The sequence below is a fragment of the Triticum aestivum genome, chromosome 6B (genome assembly GCF_018294505.1).
Source record: "Triticum aestivum cultivar Chinese Spring chromosome 6B, IWGSC CS RefSeq v2.1, whole genome shotgun sequence".
In the NCBI taxonomy this organism is placed as follows: domain Eukaryota; kingdom Viridiplantae; phylum Streptophyta; class Magnoliopsida; order Poales; family Poaceae; genus Triticum; species Triticum aestivum.
This window is the reverse complement of record NC_057810.1, coordinates 64,687,890-64,713,831: the sequence shown is the minus strand read 5'-3', so window position 1 is coordinate 64,713,831 and position 25,942 is coordinate 64,687,890. Positions and strand designations below refer to the sequence as shown.

The 25,942-nt window shown below is 45.6% G+C and overlaps 1 protein-coding gene across 4 annotated transcripts; it reads right to left on the bottom strand.

The window, feature by feature from the left end:
- Positions 1-9,226: 9,226 nt before the first annotated feature.
- Positions 9,227-19,390, bottom strand: LOC123135806 (uncharacterized). Of its 4 annotated transcripts, none has more exons than XM_044555016.1 (9): positions 19,143-19,390; positions 16,461-17,713; positions 16,059-16,317; positions 15,713-15,941; positions 15,478-15,628; positions 15,188-15,382; positions 14,483-14,510; positions 11,276-11,821; positions 9,227-11,161 (listed from the first exon to the last, which is right to left on the bottom strand). In XM_044555016.1, the coding sequence occupies exons 2-9, from the start codon at positions 16,572-16,574 to the stop codon at positions 9,282-9,284; spliced, it is 3,402 nt and encodes a 1,133-aa protein (XP_044410951.1). In that variant the 5' UTR covers positions 16,575-17,713; positions 19,143-19,390; the 3' UTR covers positions 9,227-9,281. The 4 variants fall into 4 exon arrangements, with proteins under 4 accessions (XP_044410951.1, XP_044410954.1, XP_044410953.1 ...); XM_044555019.1 differs by having other exon boundaries at positions 16,461-16,620; positions 19,143-19,389; XM_044555018.1 differs by having other exon boundaries at positions 16,461-17,709; positions 19,143-19,340.
- Positions 19,391-25,942: the final 6,552 nt, after the last annotated feature.

Below are 25,942 nucleotides of genomic sequence, written 5' to 3'. Positions count from 1 at the left end.
TCGAGGGGTCCTCCCTCGATCCAGATCGGTAGCGGGAGGCGCGGGGGCGCTCGGGCCCTCGCGGGATGCGGCGGCGCGGTCACGGGTCGGGCGGGCCAGATCCGGAACCCGGCGGGCCGCGCGGTGGAGAGGGGGCTGAGGAGGGCAGGTGGCGCATGGGGGTTGGCTGGCGCGGGCGCTAGGGCGACGTGGCGGCGCCTCATTGGCCGGGGCGATGTGGCGGCGGCAGCGCCAAGTGGCGGGCAGGGGCGGCGGCGCCAGATCCGAGGAGAAGGTGGGAGGTGGCGGCTGCGGGAGGTTAGGGGAGGCTAGGGGCTAGGGTTGCGCAATTTAGGAAGGAGGGGTGTTTAAATAGGAAAGGGGCTAGGGTTTAGTCTCTAGGGGGTTTTAGGGGGGTTTCCGGACCCTTGGATCGCGATCGTGTGCTCCGGACAGAGAGGGGGACTAGGTGGGCTGCAGGTGGGCTGAGAAGAGGGGTTGGGCTGAGAGAAGAGGAGAGAAAGAGAGGCCCAGCGGTAGTTTCGGAGACCGAAACGTTCGACGATTAAACCGGCAACGGTGCCGCTACGGATGACGGTTGGGCTATCAAACGGACTCCGAATGCGATGAAATTTGGCAGGCGGTCTGTCTACACTATAATAAGACTGCATGCCAAGTTGCAACCCATTCCGAGAACATTTTTATTCCGCTTATAAAATAATATTTCGGGGGTGCCGCGGGCGGGTGCGAGTGTGTCTGGCTCAGAACGGACAACGGAGAGAACCGGCGGAACACGAACGGATGCAAGTTTGAAAACAATGATGGCAACAGAGTGCCAATGCAATGTGAATGATGCGATGATGAAATGCATGACATGAACAAAATGCAAAACAAAAGACAAAAACCCAACCACGAAGGAAATATCATATAGCATCTCCGGAAAAGGCAAGAGTTGGAGTTACAAATATGGAAAGTTGTATCCGGAGCGTTACAGAGGGCGGGAAAACAAAGGCAACTTGGAAGGGGAAATCGACGAATATCTTGAAGAGAAAACACCATTTGAAATCATTGAGGAAAGAGAGCAGAACTTCGCACGAGTAGGATGGATACTCGATTATGGACTCTGGCATTGAGAAGAAAAGGGGAGGGCGGGTGGGAAAAGAAAACAACTGAGGATTGAACTCAAAGATGAAGAGGCTCGAGTCAGCTTGACGAGAAATGCACCGGATGAAAAGAGCTGAGAACCAACGATCGAAAAACCAACTGCGTGATCCTAAAGAAAAAATTTGAAGGGGAAGAGGAGTAATTCAAAACACCTACGTCAAGATTCCTTACCAGAGCGACGAAGGGGCAGAGGAGTAAAAGAATTCCTACTCTCCGATATGACTAGACTCCAAAATCAGTTTTCTTCTAGACTCAACAACAGCCAAACTACACGATCAATCAAGGGGGCTCCTAGGGTTGGTCGAGGCTCTGATACCAACTTGTCACGCCCAATATGCGACCCTATCCAAAAGGAACTCGAAGGTCCCACCAAGGATAGACCCGCATATTGAAACGCTTTTGCAAGGTGGATATCATTACATCAACATTACATAATAGATGGAGATACATACATAAGGCATACAATGCCACACGAATACAACATCACAATACAAAGAGCATCATCCGACTACGGATGAAACACAAACAGAAACTCAGACGACATCCACCCTGCTAGCCCAGGCTGCCGACCTGGAACCTGTCCCCTGATCGAAGAAGCAGAAGAAGAACTCCAAACAAGGAAACATCGCTCTCGCGTCAAGATCATCGCATAAACCTGTACCTGCAACTGTTGTTGTAGTAATCTGTGAGCCACGAGGACTCAGCAATCCCATTACCATGGGTATCAAGACAAGCAAACTTAAAAGGGAAAGGAAGGGTAAAGTGGTGAGGCTGCAGCAGCGACTAAGCATAATATGGTGGCTAACATACGCAAATAAGAGCGAGAAGAGAACAAGCGGAACGGTCGTCAACTAGTAATGATCAAGAAGTGATCCTGAACTCCTACTTACGTCAAACATAACCCAGAAACCGTGTTCACTTCCCGGACTCCGCCGAAAAGAGACCATCACGGCTACACACACGGTTGATGCATTTTAATTCGGATCTGGTGTCAAGTTATCTACAACCGGACATTAACAAATTCCCATCTGCCTATAACCGCAGGCACGGCTTTCAAAAGATTATACCCTGCAGGGGTGTCCCAACTTAGCCCATGACAAGCTCTCGCGATCAACGAAGGAATAGACCTTCTCCCAGGAAGACCCGATCAGACTCGAAATCCCGGTTTACAAGACATTTCGACAATGGTAAAACAAGACCAGCAAAGCCTCCCGCTGTGCCGACAAATCTCGATAGGAGCTGCACATATCTCGTTCTCAGGGCACACCGGATTGTCCAAACTTCCGGTAGGCCAGCCCAGAGTTGCCCCTGGTGGCCACCGGCGGTTGACAGGTTGGACCAACACTCACAACGAGCACTGGCCCGGGGGGATAAAATAAAGATGACCCTCGAGAGCGCGACTCCCAAGGGAAAAAGGGCTAGGTGAGGCAAATGGTAAAACCAAGGTTGGGCCTTGCTGGAGGAGTTTTATTCAAAGCGAACTGTCAAGGGGGTCCCATAAATCACCCGACCGCGTAAGGAACGCAAAGTCCGGGAACATAACACCGGTATGACGGAAACTAGGGCGACAAGAGTGGAACAAAACACCAGGCATAAGGCCGAGCCTTCCACCCTTTACCAAATATATAGATGCATTAATAACATAAGAGATATTGTGATATCCCAACCAAAATCATGTCCACCATGGAGAAATCTTCAACTTCACCTGCAACTAGCAACGCTATAAGAGGGGCTGAGCAGAAGCGGTAACATAGCCAAACAACGGTTTGCATAGGAAAGGTGTCAAAGGTTAGAGGTTCATGGCAATTTGGGATGGCTTGATAAACAGGTAATAGGTAGCGCAGCATAGCGATAGAACGAAGCAACTAGCATAGCAATGATAGTAGTGAGATCCAGGGTGACGGTCATCTTGCCTGAAATCCCGCAAGGAAGAAGAACGAGTCCATGAATAAGACGAACGGATGAAGCTGAACCAATCGTAGACGAACGAATACTCACAATCGCAACGGAACAGGAAATATCGAAAAGAAGCACACAACAAGGTAAACACACCACACATGAACAAGGCATGATGCAAAACAAGCATGATGCATAACCAAGCTACATGAAGCTACTCATGGCAAGAGATGAGGCAAACAAGAGCAACACATCAAGGCAAGTTTAAATGAGGCCGGGAACAACATATAACAATTCTGGTAAGTCCTCATATGGAAATTTCGAAGTTGGTCCAGATCTGAATAAACGTTAAGTTGAAGTTGTTAAACAGCAAGTTAAGATACACAAAGATGATCTACATGAGATTCTAGTCAAGTTACATATAAAGTTCATTTAATTCGGAGCTACGGCTTAGAAGATATGAGCAAAACAAGATAAACATGGCATTGATGCAAAATGCATACAAACATCAAGCAAACACCTCAAAACAAGGATGCAACATGATAATATGAAGCTACATGCAAAATCAAGCAAGTTTCATATAGAGCACACTCAAAACGGAGCAACGGTTCAACACACACACATGAAACAAGTTTGAAGGACAAGCTGTCCAAAACAGCAACTAGGCATATTGCAAGCATCAAAACTATATGCTACAGCATCTCAACATGAAAACAAAAGACATGGGCATGATGTACAGGTAAAGCATTACAAAACATGAACACTGAGCTATCTCTAGAAATCACTAGAACATGCTCAAACACACATGGAGAGATTGCAAGTTATAACAATTTCAGACTTTGCAGAAAATAACATCACGATGCAATGTTTAGAGCTATCAAACAACATGTTACGGGAACTTATCATGGCAAATAAAGGCATGGCATGAATCTACTAATTGCATAGATCAAGAGTCCCTTACTGACCATAAGCCACAAAGGATCAGAAAATATGATGACACCCATGTAAACATGGCAAGTTATTATACAGATTCATACATGGCAGGAACATAATTATGAAGGCATGTAGATGAGCTTGTGCAACTCACTACAGAGCAATATATGGCATGGCAAGGCACCCAACAATAAGAAGACATGTTTGTGAAGCTAAGCATGGCAATAGCAAGGTCATAGGGTGCATGGATCACTAGCAAAACACATGGCAACAACTGAACTTAATGTCAACAGGTTGGCAGCAACATTATCAAGCAACTTTGGAGCAAGATATGAACAATCTACAGCAAGCTATAAATGCAACCAGGGGCATGTATGGTTAGAGAATGACATGTAGATCAAAACATATTTATAGAACATCTCCAGATTATGCATAGAATGATTTGTAGAAGCATGTTTATATAGCATCACGAAATAACAGATTCAGCCTAGCAAAACAGCAACAGCATGTACACTACTTAACAAGCTCGATTCACTCACCACAAGTCATTGCATGACAAGATAAACATAGCATCATCAAGAAGACATGTTTATGTAACAAACCAAGTCAAGAACAAGTCCATAGCATGCAAGGATCAACTACAACAAGCTTGACCAAATTGAATAACATGTAAACAATCTGCCAGGAAATATTTTGAAGCAAAAGTAGAGCATGAAAATAACATGCTAGACTACTCCATAATTACAAACAGAGGCATGAATGGATATATAATAACCAATTGTTCAAAACACCCTTACTGAAGTATCTCAAAATATTCATGGATCTCTCTGTAGCAACAAGTTTACATGGCACCAAAATAACAACAGAACAGGGACTAAAACAGCAACATCACGATGCCTAGTTTGCATGCTTGTGCTAGTCACCATATTGATCACAAAAATACATGGCAAACACCACTGTAAAGAAGACATGGCATAGTTCAAAACACATGTCGACATCTACCTCATAGGATGCACACATCATCATGACAAAAATGACAAAAGAGCTCGTTCTGATAACAGACAGCAGAAAACATTATGAAGCACTCTTACAATGATGATTCAGGCTTCAAGATGACCTCAATTGAATATGATGCAATGGAATAAAATGATGTACTCGTCGAGGCGAACAATTTGACATATTACACGCGCAAAATGGAGCTACATGCACAGAGATACAACAGGTCAAACATGGCATGAAATTACACAGATTCGGGTACTTAGCAGTTTTCAGGAAAAAAAACAGGTGAGCGTCAAATTACTAAGCAGCGCTCTGGGCGGGTTTTAGGTGGGCTCACCCATGGGCTGCAGGCCCGGGTCGGTGGAGAAAAGTGGTCGGGTCCGGCGTGGCCGGCGGGTTGGGCCTTGGAGGCCGGCGGCTGGGCTGCAGCTGGGCCATGGCCCACGCGGAGGGGAGGCCGGTCGTCGTCCTTCCCAGGGACGAGGCCGGCGGCGCTGCGTCCTCCGGCGGCGCAAGACGGCAGGGAACCGGCCGGAGGGTGCCAGATCCGGTGCGGGGAAGGCGGATCCGGGCACGGGAGGTCCACTCCCGGCGGCGACGGGGTCTGGCAGGCGGGGAAAGGCCGGCGGCGAGGGGCTCCTGCAGGAGAGAGAGAGGGAGCTCGGGATGAGAGAGAAAGAGAGCAAGGGAAACGCGAGGTGGCGCGGGGACGGCGTGACCTAAGGACGGCGGCGGCGGCGGAGCAGCCCGGCGAGGGAGTAGGCAGTGGGCGGCGGGGCTGAGAGGCGGCGGCGGCCCTCTCGATCCCCTGATCGAGCGGGAGGAGCGGGGCGGCTTGGTCGGGCGCCTGCGGGCGCGGTCGGGCCCCGGATGGGTCTGGCGGGCTGCGTCCGGGCTTGGCGGGCCCTACGGCGCTGAGGGGGAGCGCGGGGGACAGGTGGCGAGCAAGGAGTGGGCGAGGAAGGCTTCTGCGGCGGCGCCGGCCAGTTGAGTGGCGCCAAGTGGCGGCGGCGGGCTGGCAGCGCCAGATCCGAGGGAGGGAGGCGCTGATTTCGAGGAGGGAGGCGGCTGGGAGGTAGGGGAAGGCTAGGGGTGCCCAAAATGGACTAGGGGTGTCCATATATAGCAAATTTGCTAGGGTTTGGGGGTTAGGAGGGGTTTCGGGACCCTCAGATCGCGATCTGACGGTTCCGGTCGGAGGGGAAGGTTAGGTGGGCTGTGTAGAGGGGTTGGGCTGAGAAGAGAGAGAGAAGAGGTGCGGCCCGGTGGCAGTTTCGGAGACCGAAACGTCTGACGATTAAACCGGCAACGGTGCCGCTACGCAAGACGGTTGGGCTAACAAACGACCTTCGAATGCGATGAAACTTGGCAGGCGGTCTGTCTACACTATAATAAGACCGCACGACAAGTTGCAACCCATTCCGAGAACATTTTTATGCCACTTATAAAATAATATTTCGGAGGTGCCGCGGGCGCGTGCGAGTGTGTCTGGCTCAGAACGGACAACGGAGAGAACCGGAGGAACCCGAACGGATGCAAGTTTTGAAAAACATGCGGATGAAATGCAGATGATGACATGGCAAAATGCAACACGCAAGCAAATGACATGGCAACGACGGCGAATAACTAGCAGACACCTGGCGCATCGGAACCGGAGCATTACAGGTGGGATATGATTGCATCGCGGTGTCTAAGGACGCGATCTAATAGATTGTTGTATCGAGTAGTTGGATCATAGTCTCTTACCATAAAAATTGCTGCATGTGCAGCAGCACCGACTATTAGAAATCCACCAATCCACATGTGATGTGTGAACAAGAAAATGTTGTGTACCATAGTCAGTAGCTAGGTATAGATAGGGAGGCATAGAATACATATGATGAGCTACAACAATGGTTGTAGAGCCTAGCATAGCTAGGTTAAGAGATAATTGAGCATGCCATGACGTTGTTAAGATTTCATAAAGACCCTTATGGCCTTGTCCTGTAAATGGGCCCTTGTGAGCCTCCAAAATATCTTTTAAGTCCATGGCCAATACCCCAATTGGTCCTATACATATGACCTGCGATTAGGAAAAGAATAGCACTAGCTAAATGATGGTGTGCAATATCGGTCAGCCAGAGACCACCGGTTACTGGATCTAGTCCTCCGCGAAAAGTCAGAAATTCTGCGTATTTGGACCAATTTAAAGTGAAAAAAGGGGTTGCTCCTTCGGCATAATTGGTTACAAATAAAGTTGCAAATAGTTGGCAAGTCTTGGTATTGTCAATACTTGGCAATGCCAACATTTGGCAAGCCAAATATTGGTAGCAAACCAATTATGCTCTAAAGTATGCCACTTGGTAGATCCAAGCAATCTATAAAATAAGATCTTATAGGAATGGATTAGTTGTTACTCCCTCTGTCCCATAATATAAAATAAAAAGAGTCAATTACACCCCTGGTACCACAACTTGGGGCGAAAAGTCGGTTTAGTGCTAAAACTTGCGACATACATTGAACTGGTGCTACAACTTGGCTTTGGCGTGCATATACGGTGCAAATCACGTTGTTGTACGAATAAGGTGCTGATGAGGCATGCCAACGTGGCATAGGGCCCGCTGTCAGCGTCTGGACGGCAAAGTGGACGTGTGGCCTGCTATTTTGCAAACAAAAAAACTCAGAATTTTTTTCTCAAAAAAAGACCCTGCCGCGGCCATAAGGGTCCATTTATCAGCGTCACACTAATAATTGAAAAAAGCAGCGTGCGCGCGGGATACTCGAACAGCTAACATGTAGGATGCAGGAGGGCACTGCTAAACAGGATGCTGCTGCTAGTTATATATATTCTCTGACTATTAAGTGGGCTGCTGTGCATGCATCCCATTTTGCATTGTGTTTTTGCCCGAAATTTACTCAATATATGTAAATTATAATAGTGTGTTATAAATAATATATATAAGCTATAAAATCATTTATTGATTTAAAATTTATCCATACCATAAATTATGAATTTTAAAACTCTTCATGCGATAATTTGCATATTGAATAAAAACATATATTCAGTAAATGCTTATATAAGTTTAAAATTGTTCACAATATTAACAATATAAAAATATTAATGTTTTTTAAAAAATGAATAAATGCTTATATAAGTTTAAAAGTGTTCAGTGTTTTAAAACAATATTAATGTAGTGTGTAAAAGTGTTCATGTTTTAAGAAAGTTTTTTAGTTACTATATATTTCCATAAATTCCTAAATAAGTTTTAATATATTGACAGTTTTAACAAATTATTCATGTAGTATATATAAGTGTTCATGCTTTCAAAAGTATATATTCATATAATGTAAAAATAGTTGGCTGGGATTAGAAGCAGCGACATGTAGTCAACATGTGTGAGTGGCCACCACACCACTCAGCAGCATTACTTTTTTTAGGAATTTATAGAATATATGTAAATTATATTCTTATGCTATAAATAATAATAATAATAATAATAATAATAATAATAATAATAATAATAATAATATAGAATAATATTACATTATAAAAAGATTCAAGTATTAATACATATAATTATATATTTTACTTCATGATAAATGGTAATATAAGTTAAAATATTCGTGATTTTAATTAAAAAATATGTAGTATATAAAAGTGATCATTGTTATTCTGAAATTTATTTTCTTTATAACACACGATTACAGTTTGCATGTATTTTTTAAGAAATAACTGTGCAAAATGGGCCACTGGAACTCCAGCCCACTTAAGTCGAAGCGTTATATAGGTTTTGTGTTAGTTTATTACAACATCGTTGTCTGGTGTATGGGTTGACAGGGTCTCTTTCGTGAGAATTTTTTTTGCACGATAGTATGGGTTGCTGAAAGATGGACCCCACGCGCCTCCGTCTGTGACGAAAATATCGGTCGCTGACAGGGTCTCTTTCGTGAGAATTTTTTTTACACAATAGTATGTGTGGCTGAAAGATGGACGCCACGCGCCTCCGTCTGTGAGGAAAATATCTGTCGCTGACAGGCTCTTTTTCGTGAGAAAATAATTTCTAAGGTGCTTTCTGCAGAATAGCAAGCACACGCATGCAGTCGCTGACAGCAGAGGCCCATGCCACGTTGGCGCGCCTAATCAGCAACATGTTCTATAAAAATATAATTTGCACCGTATATGCACGCCAATGCCAAGTTGTGGCACCAGTTCAATGTACGCCGCAAGTTTTAGCACTAAACTGATTTTTCAAGCCAAGTTGTGGCACCAGTGGTGTAATCGACTCAAATAAAAACTTTTTAACATTACACTAGTGTAAAACAGTCTTATATTACGGGACGAAGTGACCATTGTACAATATTAATTCTTCCAGTTCTTGCAGTTTTCGCCAGCATTCCCTCCATTGCTTGTCCATATCCAGCAACATGTTCGACTCCACGTTTGGCTCTGTCGCAGCGCGGACATACGACAACCACTCCACGTTTGGCTCTGTCGCAGCGGCCAAGATCCGAGTCCACGCCGGCGTCCCACACTCGTACCTGCTGTGCGTGATCCGGCGGAACCCTTTTATCACGTCCTCCTTCTGCTTCTTGCTGTCTGGGTCGTTGATGTCCACCACGAAGATGTCACCACTGTGAGACCGCAACCCATGCGTGAACTGCGGCAGCGAGATCGGCTCAACTGACACAGTGGCAGGGCCCGCAGTCACGGCGATGCTCCTCCCGTCCGGGCTGAACACTGGGTGGTTTAGGTGGCCTCCGAGATGGGCCCCGCTGCCCATAACCCTTATCACCACGGTCGGGTCGCTGGGCTTCACCAGGTACAAGGAGTAATGCCCCTGGTCAAGGCTGCTGTCCAGCTCTCTGCCGCGTGACGATGAGAAGACAATCCAGTCCCCTTTCGGCGACCACTGGCAGTGGGTATCTGTCCATGGGCCTCTCGTCAGCCGCATCACCCAACCTTCCTCGGATCTGAGTCCAGGCTGGACGTCTGAGTTCAGCATTATGTATAGGTTCTTGTGATATTCCTTGGTTCCATCAATCTCCTCCTGGTCCTGGTGCGAATTTTTTTCCTTTTTCCTTCTTTGCGATGGCTGCCAAGAGCTTTCTTCCCCAAAAGAAGGATCACTCCCATAAGTTGGATCCTTTTTTGTCGGAAAAAAATCCCTCGTGGACAGTGAATTATCTTTACAAAAATCCCTCGTCGACTGGAAGACGAATTTATTCCCGTCCGGGCTACTCGACAGTGACGCGTTGTTGAACCCTCCATAGGTGAGCCTTTGGACCTGTTGCTGCTCTGGCTCACCAGAGGCGTTGCTGATGGAGTAGATCTCCAGCGCCTCGTCGGAGCTCAAGGAATGGCCAATGCAGAAGTAAAGGACATCCTTGTCAGGGTTCTGGTTCCACACAGGGGAGAAGACGCGGTTCGTGCCCCTCGCCATGCACACGATGCGTAGCCCTTTGCTGTCGACTACCGACACCTTCTTGAACTCACTGTCCACGAAGGCAAGCTTGGAGCCGTCTTCTGAGATGGATGGGAACAGGCCACACGCCCGAAACAAACCAACATCCCTCACAGGGGACTGCAGCCTGTGCAAGTTGGAAGCGATCTGGTCGCCATACCCATGCTGCAGGAGCCTGCAGCGGTGGTATCCAATGCGCAACCCACCGTCCAGCACAAAGGGGTTGTAGTGGTGGCTTTCTGGGTTCGTCTTCTGGGTGATCTGTATCGGTGGCAGCCCTGGGGCATTAGTGTCGAAAATCTCGATGTGCCGGTACGGCGCCTCCACACTGCCGTCGCTGCGCATTGTCTTCTTGCGGATGGTCGCCACCGCTACCTTGGTCTCGCTGATGGCTGCTGGAGTCACGGCGTCCAACTCCTCAGGAGTCACCTGGATAGTCACCTTGGTACTGATGTTGTGCCGGAACACACCCCAATATGTTTCAGCTGTGCTCCTCAAGGAAATGCCAGTTATGTTGGTGCGTCGATGGAAGAAGATGATGTCGTTGCTGCCCCAGGATGGCCAGCCACCGTTCTCGATGAGTAGCTTCCGCCCTAGGCCCTCACACTCCTCACTACCCACGTTCATCACGTAGATGTTAGTGTTAACGTTGAGTTTCTCGACGTCGCCATTCCAACTCTTGCCTTCAAACGACGCCACTGCTACTGCCTTACCCGACGGCGACACCGCGGGGCTCAAATCAAATACCCCTGTACGTACATCACGAGTCAATCAATCATATAAAATGCAAGTTGATGAAAACTGGAAATTCGGACAACTTACAGACTGACTGATAGGTGGAAGAACGCACTATATGTATATACCTTGTGGAGTGAGGCGCTCTGTCTTGCCTGTTGCAAGGTTGGTTTTGTACACGACAGTCCAGGGGCTGCGGCCTTGCTGCACGGGCTCCTTGGTGGAGATGTAGATGAGACAGTGATCGACGGTGCGAGACCCCACACTGTAGCCGCCGCCAAAGCAGCCACTGTCCTCCAGACGAACGCCACTAAAGTCAGCGGCGCCAAAGATATCAGCGAGGGAGAATACTTTGACCTTGCTGTCGGCACTGAACCGTATGGCGATGTAGAGCGTCTCGAGGCCGTCGTCCCTCTCGGAGACAAAGACAAGGCCGGAGACGTGCCCAGCATCGATGTCTGCATCAATAACGCCACCCACGTCTGCCAGCTTCGGTCTCTTGAAGAGGGCCTTTAGGGCGGCGGGTGGGACGGGGCAGCCGTTGTAGTTGCAGGACACACCGTCGGTGAGGTGAAGCTCATCATCGATGGGTGACGAGGAGAAACCACAGGAAAACATGTCGAATGGTACTGGGGGCCTGTTGGTGGTATAGAATACAATTCTGCCGCGTCGCTCTGCCATTTAATACATAGAACGGAATTAGCGGTTACGAACAGAATAATTTAGACGTTGTAATATTCACAAGAGGTACCAAGCTGTGGGTACTATTAAGAAATCAAAATTACACTCTAAATAAATGAGTATTTCATTTGTAAAGAAATATAAGAACGTTTACATCGTTAGTAGTACCGTATAAAAGGTGTTTGGATCAGATCAGAAACCATAATGAACCTGAATTTTGTTGGCAAATGATTTTGTGGTGGCGGCCGGCCAGGCGCACGCAGGCCACTCAATCGCGCGCGATCGGAGGGATAAGAGACAAGCAACGTGCTAGCGTTGATAACCCACACACCGCCCACCTGCAACCTCTCTCCCTTATCCTCCCCTCACCCACCATTCCACACTTCTTTCCTTATATTTTTCGCATTCCTGTGCGGGCACAGCAATGCACGTGATGCTCTTACCACCCCCTCCTCCTTCCCCTCCGCCCACCCTCCCTCATTCTCTTCCCCAACGACGTCACATCATGATACAATCGGCGCCGACACAAGCTGCAACTGCCGGTGTGATCGAGCTAGATGCAATGAAGCACCCAACGGCGAGCTACAAACCGACGACCACAGAACTGCAAAACCGCCGGTTGGTGGGAGCTACTATGTAAGGGCAAGTTGCAACCGTGGTGTTGGAACCAGCATGAAGACGAGATGGAACCAACCAAAATTTTGCTGCGATGTCGAAGACTATTGGGACCAACATGTCAACTGGCTAGAACAAGGGCCCAGTTTTACGGGAACCCGCAAGAAATTTAGCTACCACCGCCCGATGTCTGAGCTGGTACCAGTAGATGTTTCTGATACAACCGGTGAAGCCCCGAGATGGAACCAATAGAGGTTTTTGCTACAGCGGGCGATGCACCGAGCTAGGACTAGCAGCTGTTTTTACTGCATGGACTGGAGCGTTACTCTAGCGGCGACGTCGAGCCCTGATTTTTGTTGCAACCAGCAATCGCAAAAGCTTCCATCGACAAATTTGTTTGCTACAATGAAAGTTGCAACCAGGCAGGGGGAGGTGGCAATTGGGGGTTGGGGCGCATGACCGTGCCGCTGGCGAGCGGTGCCGGCAAGGGGGTGCAGGCGTGAGCGGCTCATGGCATTCTCGCGGGAAGAAGGAAGGAGAGAGCGAGGGAACTGGGAAACAGCGTACGCATTTTTGTGGAAGCCAAATCCAACGAATGAAAACGGGTGAATCAAACGCTGGCGCGGTGGCCAACCAAAATATTGGCCCATCAACCGGCGCCTAACGTCGCCCAATTTTTGGGTTTTGCATGTAACATGGTATTCTCAACAAGAACTCCATATCACGTTGAAAGCAATGGATCCAAATAAAAAATCATAAATCAAGTGAATGAATTTTTGGTAAGTATCGGCTCCAAGCAGACAGTTGGATTGAAATCCCCCCCACCCCCCCACCCCCACCCCCTTCTTCGTCCCACAGCTAGGCCATTGCCATCTTGTTCCTCACGACACCATGATCCTTCACCTGACAGCCCCTTCCTCTCCCCATACCTCACGCTCTAGTAAGGTCCTATCCAAGCCTTTGCCCGCCGCGCTAAGCCATTCCCATCTCAGGTTCAAGCTCTGTCCAATCCTATCAGTGGTAAAATCGAAAAGGCTCCACAACCAAAACGGTTAAGCTTTGTCCTTGCCTCGCCGGTGACCCACGGCCAACAGCACCGTCCTCGTCTCCATCGAGGTCCTGACTCGGCCTTGCCAAGCTGGAAAGATACTAAACCTATGGAACTTACAGATGGAACTTCTTGAACTTGATTTTCACTCATTTCCCCTTGGATTTCATTGTGAACCCCTCCTCACCACCTTTTTCAACTAGATTTTGTTATGCCCTCATGTAAGTTTAATTGACACGTTTAGTTGGTGGCCATTGGCTTGCTGGTAGTCTAGAGCAAACATCAATGGTCCATCCATATATGAATCTATTCTTATCCTGTGAGCTGGTTAGCTTTGTCATGGTTTTTATTAACACAGTAACTCTTAATCTAAGTGTCGGAAAAACAATCCGTTTTCATCATTGGAACCCTCACGATGAGCTCTTTCAAACTATATGTTTCAACATTATTTGTGAATGCCAACTTTGGTGCTACATGGTGTAACTTCGCATGCTGCCCCGGACAACTGCCTACCAGTTGATATGCAACTTCCCCCTGCCCTCATGGATTGTATAGTTTTTACCGCCCGCAAATTGCCCCGCCTACCGTAACAACGAGATGCGCAACTTTGTCTACTGTCCTGGCCGACTACTCCCCTACCATATAGCACCAAAAGATGGCATTGAAAATAGTTTGTCAAAACATGTATAAATGAGGTCTAGTTTCATAAAGCTTGTTGTGTGGATTCCAATGATGAAAACGGATTGTAATTCAGATGCACAGTTAGAAAGTTATGGCTTTTTAAAATTTTGAAAACACGAATTACATCACTAGGTTTTTTAAATGTATTTTGAGCATCAACTGATTCCAGAGGGAGGGAATAGTACATTGTTGCTTACATTTTCTGCACCATGTAAAGTGGTACATTAGTCCCATGATAAGATATTAGTAACCAGATGATATTCTACTTTTTTCTTGAGGATTATATTACAGCTCTAATGGGGATGCTTACCTGAGTTTGTGTTTTGGTTCCTGGCGACCTGCAACAACAAAACGTAAGATGTTCAGTTCTTATTTATAGAGGCCTAGTCGGTGGTGTACAAATCTACTGTTTATTTTTAGATGGGCATCTACTCTTTAAGCTTGAATGAAGGCATGCGCCCCCTACCTCTAATTTCTTTGATATCAAAGAGTTATGCATATAATTCTACATTTCTGTTGTACTATAAACAGGGGTTTGTCAATATACAGTTATTGGGTTTATATATTAATAAATCAATAGCAATGTATATACCTAGTGCAATCCAAAAGCAGTTAGTAGTCATGGAGCAAGGCACCATCATTGCCCATTTGGCTTCTTATTTATGAGGTATAATTGATTCGTCTAAGTGGTACATGAGCAGTAGAAGGCATGTTGCTGGGAGTGTAGAATAATTTTCCTATGTTACATATGTTCCTATCGGTTTACTGAAAATAACACCACTAGATTTAACATGAAAATATTATTTAATATAATAGCCACATACAATGTAATGGCCATATTTTGACCAGTGCAAAGTTTTGTCTATTTAAAGATGATGGATTATTATGAAAGTTTTGTCTACTTATCTCTCATGCAAATATACAAAAAGTTAGTGATTAATTAGACGATGATGTAGAGGAATTAGGATGGTCATGCCATGTGAATCTTGGTCTACAATGAATCTAATATACGTACCTGGCAGTCCTGGCCTGTATGTGAACTTTCTCCGGTATCAACCTTATTCAGCTCATCGACAATCTCGGCTATTGTTGGCCTTTCCTCTCGGCGAACTTCCAAACACCTTAATGCTAATTCGATGCATGTCGTAATTTGTTCAGATATGCGCGACGGCAATTTTTCCTGCAACCGCTTTTCCCACTTTTCATATACCTGTGTTGGAACATGAAAAGTAAGGTGCCACGCAACAGGAATGCAATATTTGTGCCAAAAGGATTATTGTTCATAATCCAAGATATCTTCCATACATGCTCAAGAAACTCTTGCAAAGACATATGTGCATATCTGGAGTAGCCCTCATCCCCTGCCATCATCCGCACGATTATAACACCCAAACTGAATACGTCATACTTTGACGTGATTTCGTGTCTCTCGATGTATTCTGGTGGCATGTATCCCCTGCATGTTATATATATCTTAATACAATTATTTCATAATTTCTTTAAAAATTAAGTTGATTATTATCATGTGGTATCAACTTACGGTGTTCCTATAATCTTGATTGTGACATGTGTTTGTGTTGAAGGGAAGAGTCTTGACAAACCAAAATCGCCAATTTTCGGGACCATGTTCTTGTCTAATAATATATTTGCGGGTTTCAAATCAAGATGGTAAATAGGAACATTGGAGCCATTATGAAGATAATTTAGGCCCTCACAAACTCCCTTAATAATGTTGAAACATGTATGCCAATCAAGTCCGCATGATTCATCTGTAGAAGTAAACATGGACTGTATTACCAGGAGTAGACTTTTGGATCGAAATAATACAATATAACTTTAGAAGCATAGTTTTTTACATGCAAAAACGGTGAGAGCATCAATCCTACCAGAAATATGCTTGTCAAGGCTTCCACCCTCCAAGTATTCAAAGCAGAGAACTCTTTCATCCACAAAGGAAAACACATAGTCACCATTGAACTTTATGCGTTGATGTCCTGTATAATAGCAGTAACCAACCAACCGGGTAATATTTGGATGTTGGGCCCTCATAAGGTGATTAAACTCATTCATAAATTGTGTGTCATCAAGCCCCGACACGTGATGAAGCTTTTTGAGAGCGATCTCTTCCCCATTTTCCAGTACTCCCTGTTAACAAAATTACATGGTTCTTGCGGTTAGGTGCAATAGTAGTATATTTCAGAATTATAAGGGTCTAGATTACTAGTAATTATTAGATACTTCAAAGTGAGTTTTATGAAAAAATAAATAATATACTACTATATACATACCTTGTAAACTACTCCATACCCACCACGACCGATGACGTGCTTTTCAGAAAAATTATCTGTAATTTGTTCCAAGAACTCGAGTGTGAACTCCCTTGTCGTTGTACTTGTATCCATGCTATATATCTCCTGCTAGGATTGAGTAGCTTGGACGTCTGTCTCTCTAATAACACGGAAGAACATTCCCATAGTTAGGATAGGATCCGGTTTGCCTGCTCCCTCCTCATGCTCCCATCCGTGTTCCCATTTCATCCTACGGCTGTACTTTTTCCTTTTTCCTTTCTAATCTAATCATCTCCCCTCCCCTCCCCCCCCCCCCCCTTGATTTTAAGGGGGTGGGGCCAGGCCTTATTTTGTTTCAATCAAATCAAGCCACGTACGCGGGAGCACGGATGGGCACACGCGCGGGGAGCAGGCAAGTCTCATCCGTTAGGATAGTGCATAATATATATAATATATATAGATAAAATATCTAGGGCACCTTGATCGGGTCCAACCCATTCATACATTTTATTGCAAGTGACATGCAGACGCTTTGATTTGTTTCCTAATTTATTTCCATGTAGCATGAAATAGCACCAAGGGTTTTAGTTTATCTAATTCAATGCATTTCCTTTTATTGTGTTCTTTCTCTCATACCTTTCCATGCAGAAGTTTTAGATCACGTATTTGCGACCATATACCAAAAAAGAATAGGTATCACGCTCACGTATTTGCCAGAGGAACTTTAGCATAAACATAGTAGGTGTCCGAACTTTACCATAAAGTTGGGGCATTTGATATAAAATCACCGAAAAAAATTATTAACTCACTACTTGAACTTTAACTTCAAATTCTAAAGAATTTTAGAATCATTTCATAATATTGGTGGACTTTGCTGGAAACAGTGAAGAACTTTTCATTTTTATTGCCTCAACTTTCTGAATAGTGTGTCTGCACTTTGTTAGAAATATTAAAGAACTTCGCTAAAAAATGTATTTAGAACCGAAGAACAATATAAACAACTTGTCTCAACTTTGATAAAAATTTATGGAACTATTTTGAGCAATAAATAATTTAATTTTATTTTGGGCTCCCTGTGGCGTGGGCGCTTGACCACTCCGTCACCACCCCGGAGATGGCCGCCAGGCGCCGCCACCTCCTTGATGGCGAGCTCGTCAAGATTGGCTAGGAGCGGTCTCTCAGCGACTGCTCCGCCAACACCAGCAGGGGCAAGGCCACCGCAGGCGCCTTCGGCAGTGACCAGGGCGGCCTTCCTGTCCATGAATGGATGCGATTAGCCCATAGTGAGGTCGATGAGTACGATTGGCTCACCGACTGTTAGAATTAATCCGATATCATTCGTGGATTAAACAATTACACTAGACACGACACCGATATTTGTTAACAAGGTTCACCGATATAGCCACATCCCGAGGCATGACTATGGATGCTCCTTCTTATGCTACCGCTGTAATACCGCACCCCAACTGCCCGAGCGCTGTCACACGTTGTCGGCTTCCCTGTGTGTCTGTCATATTATGTTGTCATAGATTGCATCGTGTGTCTACTCGCACATATATAAGAGGTCTAGGATACAAGTGTTCTATTAGGGCACGACTACATATCATATCTACACATCACATGACTTAGAGTTCAACTCTAACCTAACTTGTATAATATTATTTGACACAATTATAATAAACTTCATCTTAACGAATCTCCTTCACCACATTACATTTATCGAATCTTCATCTATATTGGACTTGAGATTATACCATGAGGGTTGCTGCTACATCCAGACTCCACGTTACTCCACCTGCAACTGTAGTCCTTTCATGTCTTCTTCGTGGCAGCAGTACAGTGGAGTAGCAGACTAAGGCATAGCCTAGTGGTGGGAAGGCAGCCCCTTCCCACACACCCAGATTCAAGGCATTGTACTTGCAATTTAGATTTGGTGCATCAATTATACTGTAGGGGGTTCCCTTACAGTGTTTTTATCAAAAAAAAGCAGTACAGTGGAGTATGCGGGCCAATCACGGCGTTGACAACGGCTCACAGGACCAAATTTCAATCCCATGCTTTTGTACGTATCCAAACAGAAATTGAATTGGGTTGCTTCCCCAGGATTTCAGAGCCCAATTATTGGCCATCCAAATAACATGATTTTAGTTACAGCCCATTTCAATACCGGTGCTGATTTGGTATTGAATCCATTTCAATTTCATGGTCTCCAATGTCGACTTCCAAACGAAGGCAGGGGAACGGAGCAACAGGGTAAGTTGGACACCAAAATAGAGAAGCTAATCCCAAAGAGAGAGAGAGGCTAAGAAAAATGGAGTGTCATATACTGGAGTCATTACGCCTAAGCCAACCGACAAGCGAAAACACCAGATCTAGAACATCCGTGGTTTGGAGCTTTTGCAGATTGAACAGGGAAAAGACCAGATCTAGAGAAAGAAGTCGCGAAGCTCCAAACGTAGGTATATACCGGATTTATTTGTAACTTAATTAGTGACATAGTGTGTGTAAGTAATACTGTGTAATCCAAAAACAGCAAGAACATGCAGCAAATTGGGGGGGGGGGGGGGGGGGGGGGGGGTGGAAAGCGAAGCTAACCATAGCAGTTTGTGGCCGTAATTACTAGGATAGAACAACACAAACTGAGGCGAGATTAAAAAGAGTCTGCGTACAATTTGGGCTAACCTGCAGGAGATCGAAGAACCGCTGGATGGAATTGGGGAAGGGTATGGAGCCGATTGAAGAGTTTTACTCGTTGACGGGATGGAATGGGGGAAAGGGTATGGAACTCATCACGAAAGCAGGGGACCCCCATCAAGATAGCATCCCAGTTATTTTATTGTCCACTCGTACTGTACTATGCAAGGTTGTTCTTTATTGGCGAGTATATACCATATTTTCTTGTTTAGACCGAGACTGTGTCAGTTAAGTAATGCAAGCAGCTAGAGGACAAGAGGAGGGTGTTTTGGTGCCCGGCTCAAGCAGCTAGAGGACAAGAGGAGGGTGTTTTGGTGCCCGGCTCATACTCTCAGGGTGTGTTTGGTAGCATGCATGGAGAATGTATAGGTCCAAAAGTTTCCTATCCGACCCACTTTTTTTTGTTTGGTAGAGTGTATGGGCTCCCTTGAGCATAGTCGAACCGATGCAAAAAAGGCCCTCAGCATAGCTGAGTCGAAGCACCCCACACAGGCCTGCCGGGTCGAGCGAGGCTGAGAGCGCACAGGCAAAAATTCTCCCCCCGACCCACTTTCCTCGAACGACCACCCCTCGCCCTGCCCTCGCGCGACCCCCTCCCCCCTTCCCTCGCGCGAGCCCTCCTGACCTAGCCGCCAGCGACCGCCCGCTAGCTACCCTGCCGCCGGTCCGCTTCCTTCTTCAACCTCTCGGCCGCCCTGCTGAACGTGTCTACCTCGCCGCCGATCCGCCCCTGCGCCTGGCCGGGCCTCCACTCGCCGCCGACCCGCCCCTGCTCCTAGGCGGCCTCAACTCGCCGCCGCCGCCGGAGTAGACCCTGACACGGGAGAGGTAGCAGATCCGCCCCCTCCTTCCCTTCCTCCGCCCTCCTCTTCTCTTCCTTCCCCTACCCCTGTCCTTGCTGCCTCAGATCGGGATCTTGAACAGGGAACAGCCTTTGTTGTTGTACAGAGAAGACAGAGCAGAATATGTTTAATTGGAATATGATAATTTGATTTGATTTACTGTCTATCTTATGTACAGAGAGTCTACTATGGTTAAGACAAAAATTTATGCATGAAGGAATTTGTTGAACTATCTATTTACAGAGAGTCTACTATTTTATTTATATTATCATTGTTCAGATTATGTTGGCATGGTAACATTTTATTGCTCGAATTGTTTCATGAATTGTCGAAATGTTGTTTCAATATTTGTCTTGGCGGCAAAAAAAAATCGTTCATGCAGCATATCTCATATACAGGCTACCAAACACAGTCTCAGTGCAACATGTCTTGTCTGATGCAGCCTACCAAACACAGTCTCAGCTCAGCATGCACGAGTACATACATTGCTACCAAACAACTGCAGTTGCATGTACTGAGCATGTCTAGACTAAGCATGTCTCATATGGGAACAACTATGCTAGGGTGGGAACAGCTACCAAACACACCCTCAGAATCATATCCGTTGCTGGTCACCTAGGGCTCTGTTTGGATGTCTGCACCGTTTTTTCACTATTTGTCTTGTTTCATTCTTTTTCTCTGCAAAAAAATCAAATTTATTGTAAAAGTTCATTGGAAGCATAAAGCATCTCAAACATAACAAAAATTATATCAAGATTCCGAAACCATCGAACGATCATTACTGCCACGAGAACGAGCAGCTGACGCGCCGTTGTCGCCGCTCCCCTACTGGAACCGGCTTCACCTTGTCGATGGCAGCCAGGAAGTCTCCGTGCACATGCCCCTAAAGATCAGCGTCCTGGAGCCACAGTCCTCGTCGTTGAACCCTTGTATAAATCTGAAGCATCTGACACCAAATCTTGCTACATGACGAGAGACCCTAACTTCACCATCCCAAGGAGATGGAAAGAATCTAAGCCGGAGATCGTCGAGTATGTCTAGACGGGCATACTCGAGGAGGATCAGAGCCCGAAAGACAAAGTCGAAGAAGAAGCGTCTCCACCCACCCGAGTGCCACACCTGCAAGGACTAAAAATCCCTAACCTGAACTACAAACCGGATCGAAGGCACCGCGATCCCCCTCCCCGCCACCAGCCATCGGATCGGCAGGCAGAGAGGAGGCGAATCCATGTGCACGTCGATGATGCCTGGAGGGGGGAGTTTGCCCTACCCGTCTAGAGTTAGGAAAGGAAAAGTGAGAGAAAACCATTCGTCTTTGTGACTTAAGTGGACATGGGTTGAATGGATACACAGAATGACCATGTCCTGCACATAGTTTGGTTGGCTCCAATAGGGAAGCAACTCCTCCCTAAACATTTGGTTGCCTGCATTGAGTTGGGTCCAGTGGCGGAGCCAGAAACTGAATATAGAGGGGGCCAAAACATGTCATACAATGTTAGAGGGGGCCACATCACCTAAATCTAGCTAATTTTGTCTGACAAATAGAAGATTAGAAGTACATATAGGTGTACTTGTGAGAGCATAGGGGGGGGCCTTGGCCCCTGCCAGCACCCCCTGCCTCCGCCACTGGTTGGGTCGATGCATTACGCAGAGTTTGGTTACACACTTTTGGGCCGATTAATTTAACAGCTACACATAAACACGCTAGAGTAGATAGGTATAGATCTATTACAAGCAGGGCGGCTCCTCTGACTCCCAGGGCGCCGACCAAGGCTGGACTGATCTATGGCAGATCCGGGTTCCGTCCAAGCTGAAATTTTTCTTGTGGAGGCTCGCTAGAAATTCTATTCCCACAGCTGCACTTCTCCATCACAGAAACATGTCATCTTCCAGGGCTTGTTGTCTATGCGGGGCTGTAGATACTTGGCGACATGCATTGGTGGACTGTGCAGAGAGGAAAATCCAAAGAAGTGGTTGTTCGTCATGTATGAAGCTCTCAACCAGGGTGTTTTTCTTGCTTTTGTGGTGACCCTATGGGTGTTGTGGAGTTCGCGAAGAAAGGCCATGTACGAGGATATTTTCCAAACACCTTTTGCTATTAACAGTTTTGTTACATCATATATAGCAGAACTAAAAGCACTACAGCAGCCGGGAGGGGTCGGAAGGGGGGCGTCCCAACACCACCCAAATCATTGGATTGCACCTCCGGGTGGATTATCCAAAGTCAATGTAGACTCAGCGGTGGGAATATCGCATGGAGCAGGTGGCAGCTGTCTGTAGAGATAGAGATGGTGTTTTCATGGGAGCATCGGCAGTGGTATTTCCCAACCTGTCAGACCCCGATATCCTGGAGACACTCGCAATCAGGGAGGCACTGGCGCTGGCAGATGATCTCTACGCCAGAAGGATTCATGTGGCATCGGATTGTAAGGTGGTCGTCGACGATATTCACCACCTATATAAAGGGAGCTACGGTGCAATTGTGCAGGAGATCATGCAATACAAATTATCTTTTGAAACTTGTAATATTATTCACGAGTTTAGGAGCTCGAATATCGAGGCTCACAAACTGGCAAAGCATGCTTTATCTCTCGGGGTTGGCCGCCATGCTTGGTTCGGTCAACCCAACGAACTTGATTTCGTCCCTGTAAACATTGTGACGGTCTAATAAAGCTTTGCAGTTTGTCTCAAAAAAAATATATTCCTATATGCAAGTTGAAATAAAAAAAAGTACTAAATGAAGGTTTTGTGCAACGACAAGATGAAGTTAGTGGCCAAATAAAATTTCAAACGTCGGACCGTGTGCTCTGTATTTGTCGAATTTTGCCTAAACTAACATGCACCACATGAGCACCTCGTCGAAATAAAAAGCATACAACACAAAAGTCACGATGGAACATCGAGATGAAGCTACTAGTCAAAGGAAATTTTAAACGGGTAACCATGTGCAGCGAATTTACCGATTTTTTTCTAAAAAGGCTCTAAACAACAACCTGAAATCTAACAACTATTGGGCGGTCGCTTGAATGAATGACAACGTTTATATGCATCTTTTTTCGTGTACAGCTAATCTTAAATTGAAGTACCATTGTGTGGATTAAAATAAAATAGGTGAAGCAGATTAAGAAATGAAGGAGTGTGATTAAAACACATCACATGCAATGCCAACAACATTTATATAATTCATTAGCGAGATATAGATCTACTCGTCTATGATCGTCGAGACAGAAAACGTACAACATGTAAGTCACGTGAAACAGCGAGATGAAGCTATTAGTCAAATTTCAAACGGTCGTCTGTGTGCAACGAATTTACCAAAATTCATTTAAAATGGCTCTAACATGAACGCGATATTGAACAATTAAAGTCAACTAACTCCGAACCGATCCGTTGAATGGAATCCCAACATCAGCTCATCTTTTTCGTGTATAACTTATCTCAAAGCGAAACACCGTTGTGTAAATTAGAGAGGGGAGGGGGGTAGTCGAACGATATTAGGGGAGGTGGTTAGAAGAGAACACGTGTAAACCCATTTACACCTCTGCACTAGCTTGCACGCAACTTGCACTACCAGACCCACCTACGTACCCTCGCTTGCATTGCTCGAGCCTGGCTGTGGAGGAACAGACAAATGCCCAGTAGTTCTTTAAGGTTCACGTGGACCAAGATTTTGATGCAATGCACGCAATCAAACGGGTTTAAATTGCATGACACATGTTAGTTGGACTTCATGCAGGCTACCAAACGCATCCCTAATGATTCTGAATGTTGGCATCTAGGGGACTGGTTCGGTGCACATGAAACTATAGTTTTGGGCTCTTCGTTCTCACTCTCACGGCCTGCATTCACTGGGTCGATCGCGTCTACTGCATCCACATCGAGCCTAACCCACGTCCCACGCCGCATTCTTCTCGAAAAAAAGCATCCCACATCGTAGGGCGAGATGAGCAGCCTCCGCCGCTAATGGGCGACATCCTCCCCCTCCTCGAAACAATGTGCCCTCACCGGTGAGGTTTGGGGTTGTTGGCACACGAAATCGCCGCGCAACACCAGGATAACCGTCGTGCTTTCGTGACGACAAACGATTGCTTTACGAGCAAAGCAACAAAGATTTCCTCGCTTTCATGGAGGAGAACCGGCCGCTTTCCAGCGCAAAACGGCAAAGATCGCCAAACCCTAGGGCTGCTAGGGCTCGGCAGGAAGTAGCGATAGAAAATAGACGTACGTGAAAAAGTAGTTTGTATTGATAGATCGATTGTTGGGGGCTTTTCCAATCGGCCGTGGCCTTATAAATAAGGTACGTTGGACTTTGCGCGTATACAAGGCAGGACTTGTTTCCGTAGCATGCCTTGCCGTACAGGAATACAACTCCAAAACTAAAACCGAACAGGACTTGATTCGGTTACCATGTAACATGCGTACAAAAAATATACTTGCCATCTAAGTACCACGTACATGCAGTCTTTCATATATAAATAAAGTATTCCGGCCACGTCGCCATTACTCTAAATATAGTGGCTAAGCATATGTATAAATACCGTGAGCCCACCAAGAAAATATTAAATATTCCGGCAACGTCGCAAATCAAACTGGATAATGGCCATCAGGACTAAGCATACTTCTTCATATACATAGATATATATCACTTGCATGCATCACGCCCATGGTCCATGGTCCAGTATAGCATATGATTCTTCTTAAGACTTGTATCTTCACCTTCCATGAAATTTCCTGTGGCAATACTTCGACAATGCATTAACCGATCAGCTTGATAAATCATTGATTTAATTTGGCTCATCACATACTAAGTAGCCAAATTATACTATCAACACATGCCCCTCTGTTTTTGGTACAATTGCATTGACCAAAAATATATAGGAATTGCCGTAGGATAAAGTCGATCATTAATCACATCATTACTTAGGGCGATGTCCAACGATACATAGGCCAAATTTTCTTAGGGCGATATTTCAAATAATATATCGGCCAAATTTGCTCAGGGCGATACTTGAAATAACATATCGGCCACAACATGTTCAGGCCTCCTGCCACATGCTAGGATAATACTTCTTCAAATATTTTCCATTAAGAGCTTTGGACAACTTCTCTCCCTGTAAAGATTGTACAAAATATGAATTTCGAGGAACAATCTCTATAATTTTATACGGGCCTTCCCAACTCGGCGAGCATTTGCCGAATTTTCTATCTTTAGTTCCAATAGGTAAAATCGTTTTCCACACTAAATCCCCTATTTGAAACGATTTCTCTTTCACCTTTTTATTATAATCCTTGGCTACTCTTAATTTCTCCTTCTCAATTTCTCGCAAAGTTCTTAATCTCTCTTCTGAAATGTCATCTATCTTATCCATCATCAAATTATTATAATCTACAGCCGACAAATCATTTTGTTTGGCCATTCTAAGAGCTTGTAAATTAACCTCTACAGGTGACACCGCCTCCTGACCATATACCAGATCATACGGTGCCACTTGAGTCGCTCCGTGCTTAGATATCCGATGAGCCCATAAAGCTTCCGAAAGTACCCCATGCCATCTTTTCGGATGCTCCTCAATTTTCCTTTTGATAAGCTTAATTAAAGTTTTATTGCTAGATTCAGCCTGTCCGTTAGCTTGAGCATAGTAACGCGATGAATTTAACAATTTAGTTCCTAAAGATTCGGCAAATTCACGAAATTGATGAGACATAAAAGAAGCACCTTGATCAGTAGTTAAAGTTTGAGGAATACCGAATCTATGAATAATATGCTCTAAAACAAAACTAATAACCTCTTTGTGAGTCATATTTTTCAAAGGAACTGCTTCAGTCCATTTAGTAAAATAATCTGTGGCAACTAGGACGAAGCGATGTTTTCTAGAAAACGAAGGATGTATCTCACCAATAAAATCTAAGCCCCATCCTCTAAATGGCCACGGCCTAATTATAGGA

Coding starts and splice junctions, on each gene's coding strand:
- LOC123135806 (XM_044555016.1), bottom strand. CDS start 16,574: ATGGATACAAGTACAACGACAAGGGAGTTCACACTCGAGTTCTTGGAA. Junction 11,822..14,482: donor GAACCAAAACACAAACTCAG/GTAAGCATCCCC, acceptor ATTAAATGGCAG/AGCGACGCGGCAGAATTGTA. Junction 11,162..11,275: donor AGAGCGCCTCACTCCACAAG/GTATATACATAT, acceptor ATGTACGTACAG/GGGTATTTGATTTGAGCCCC.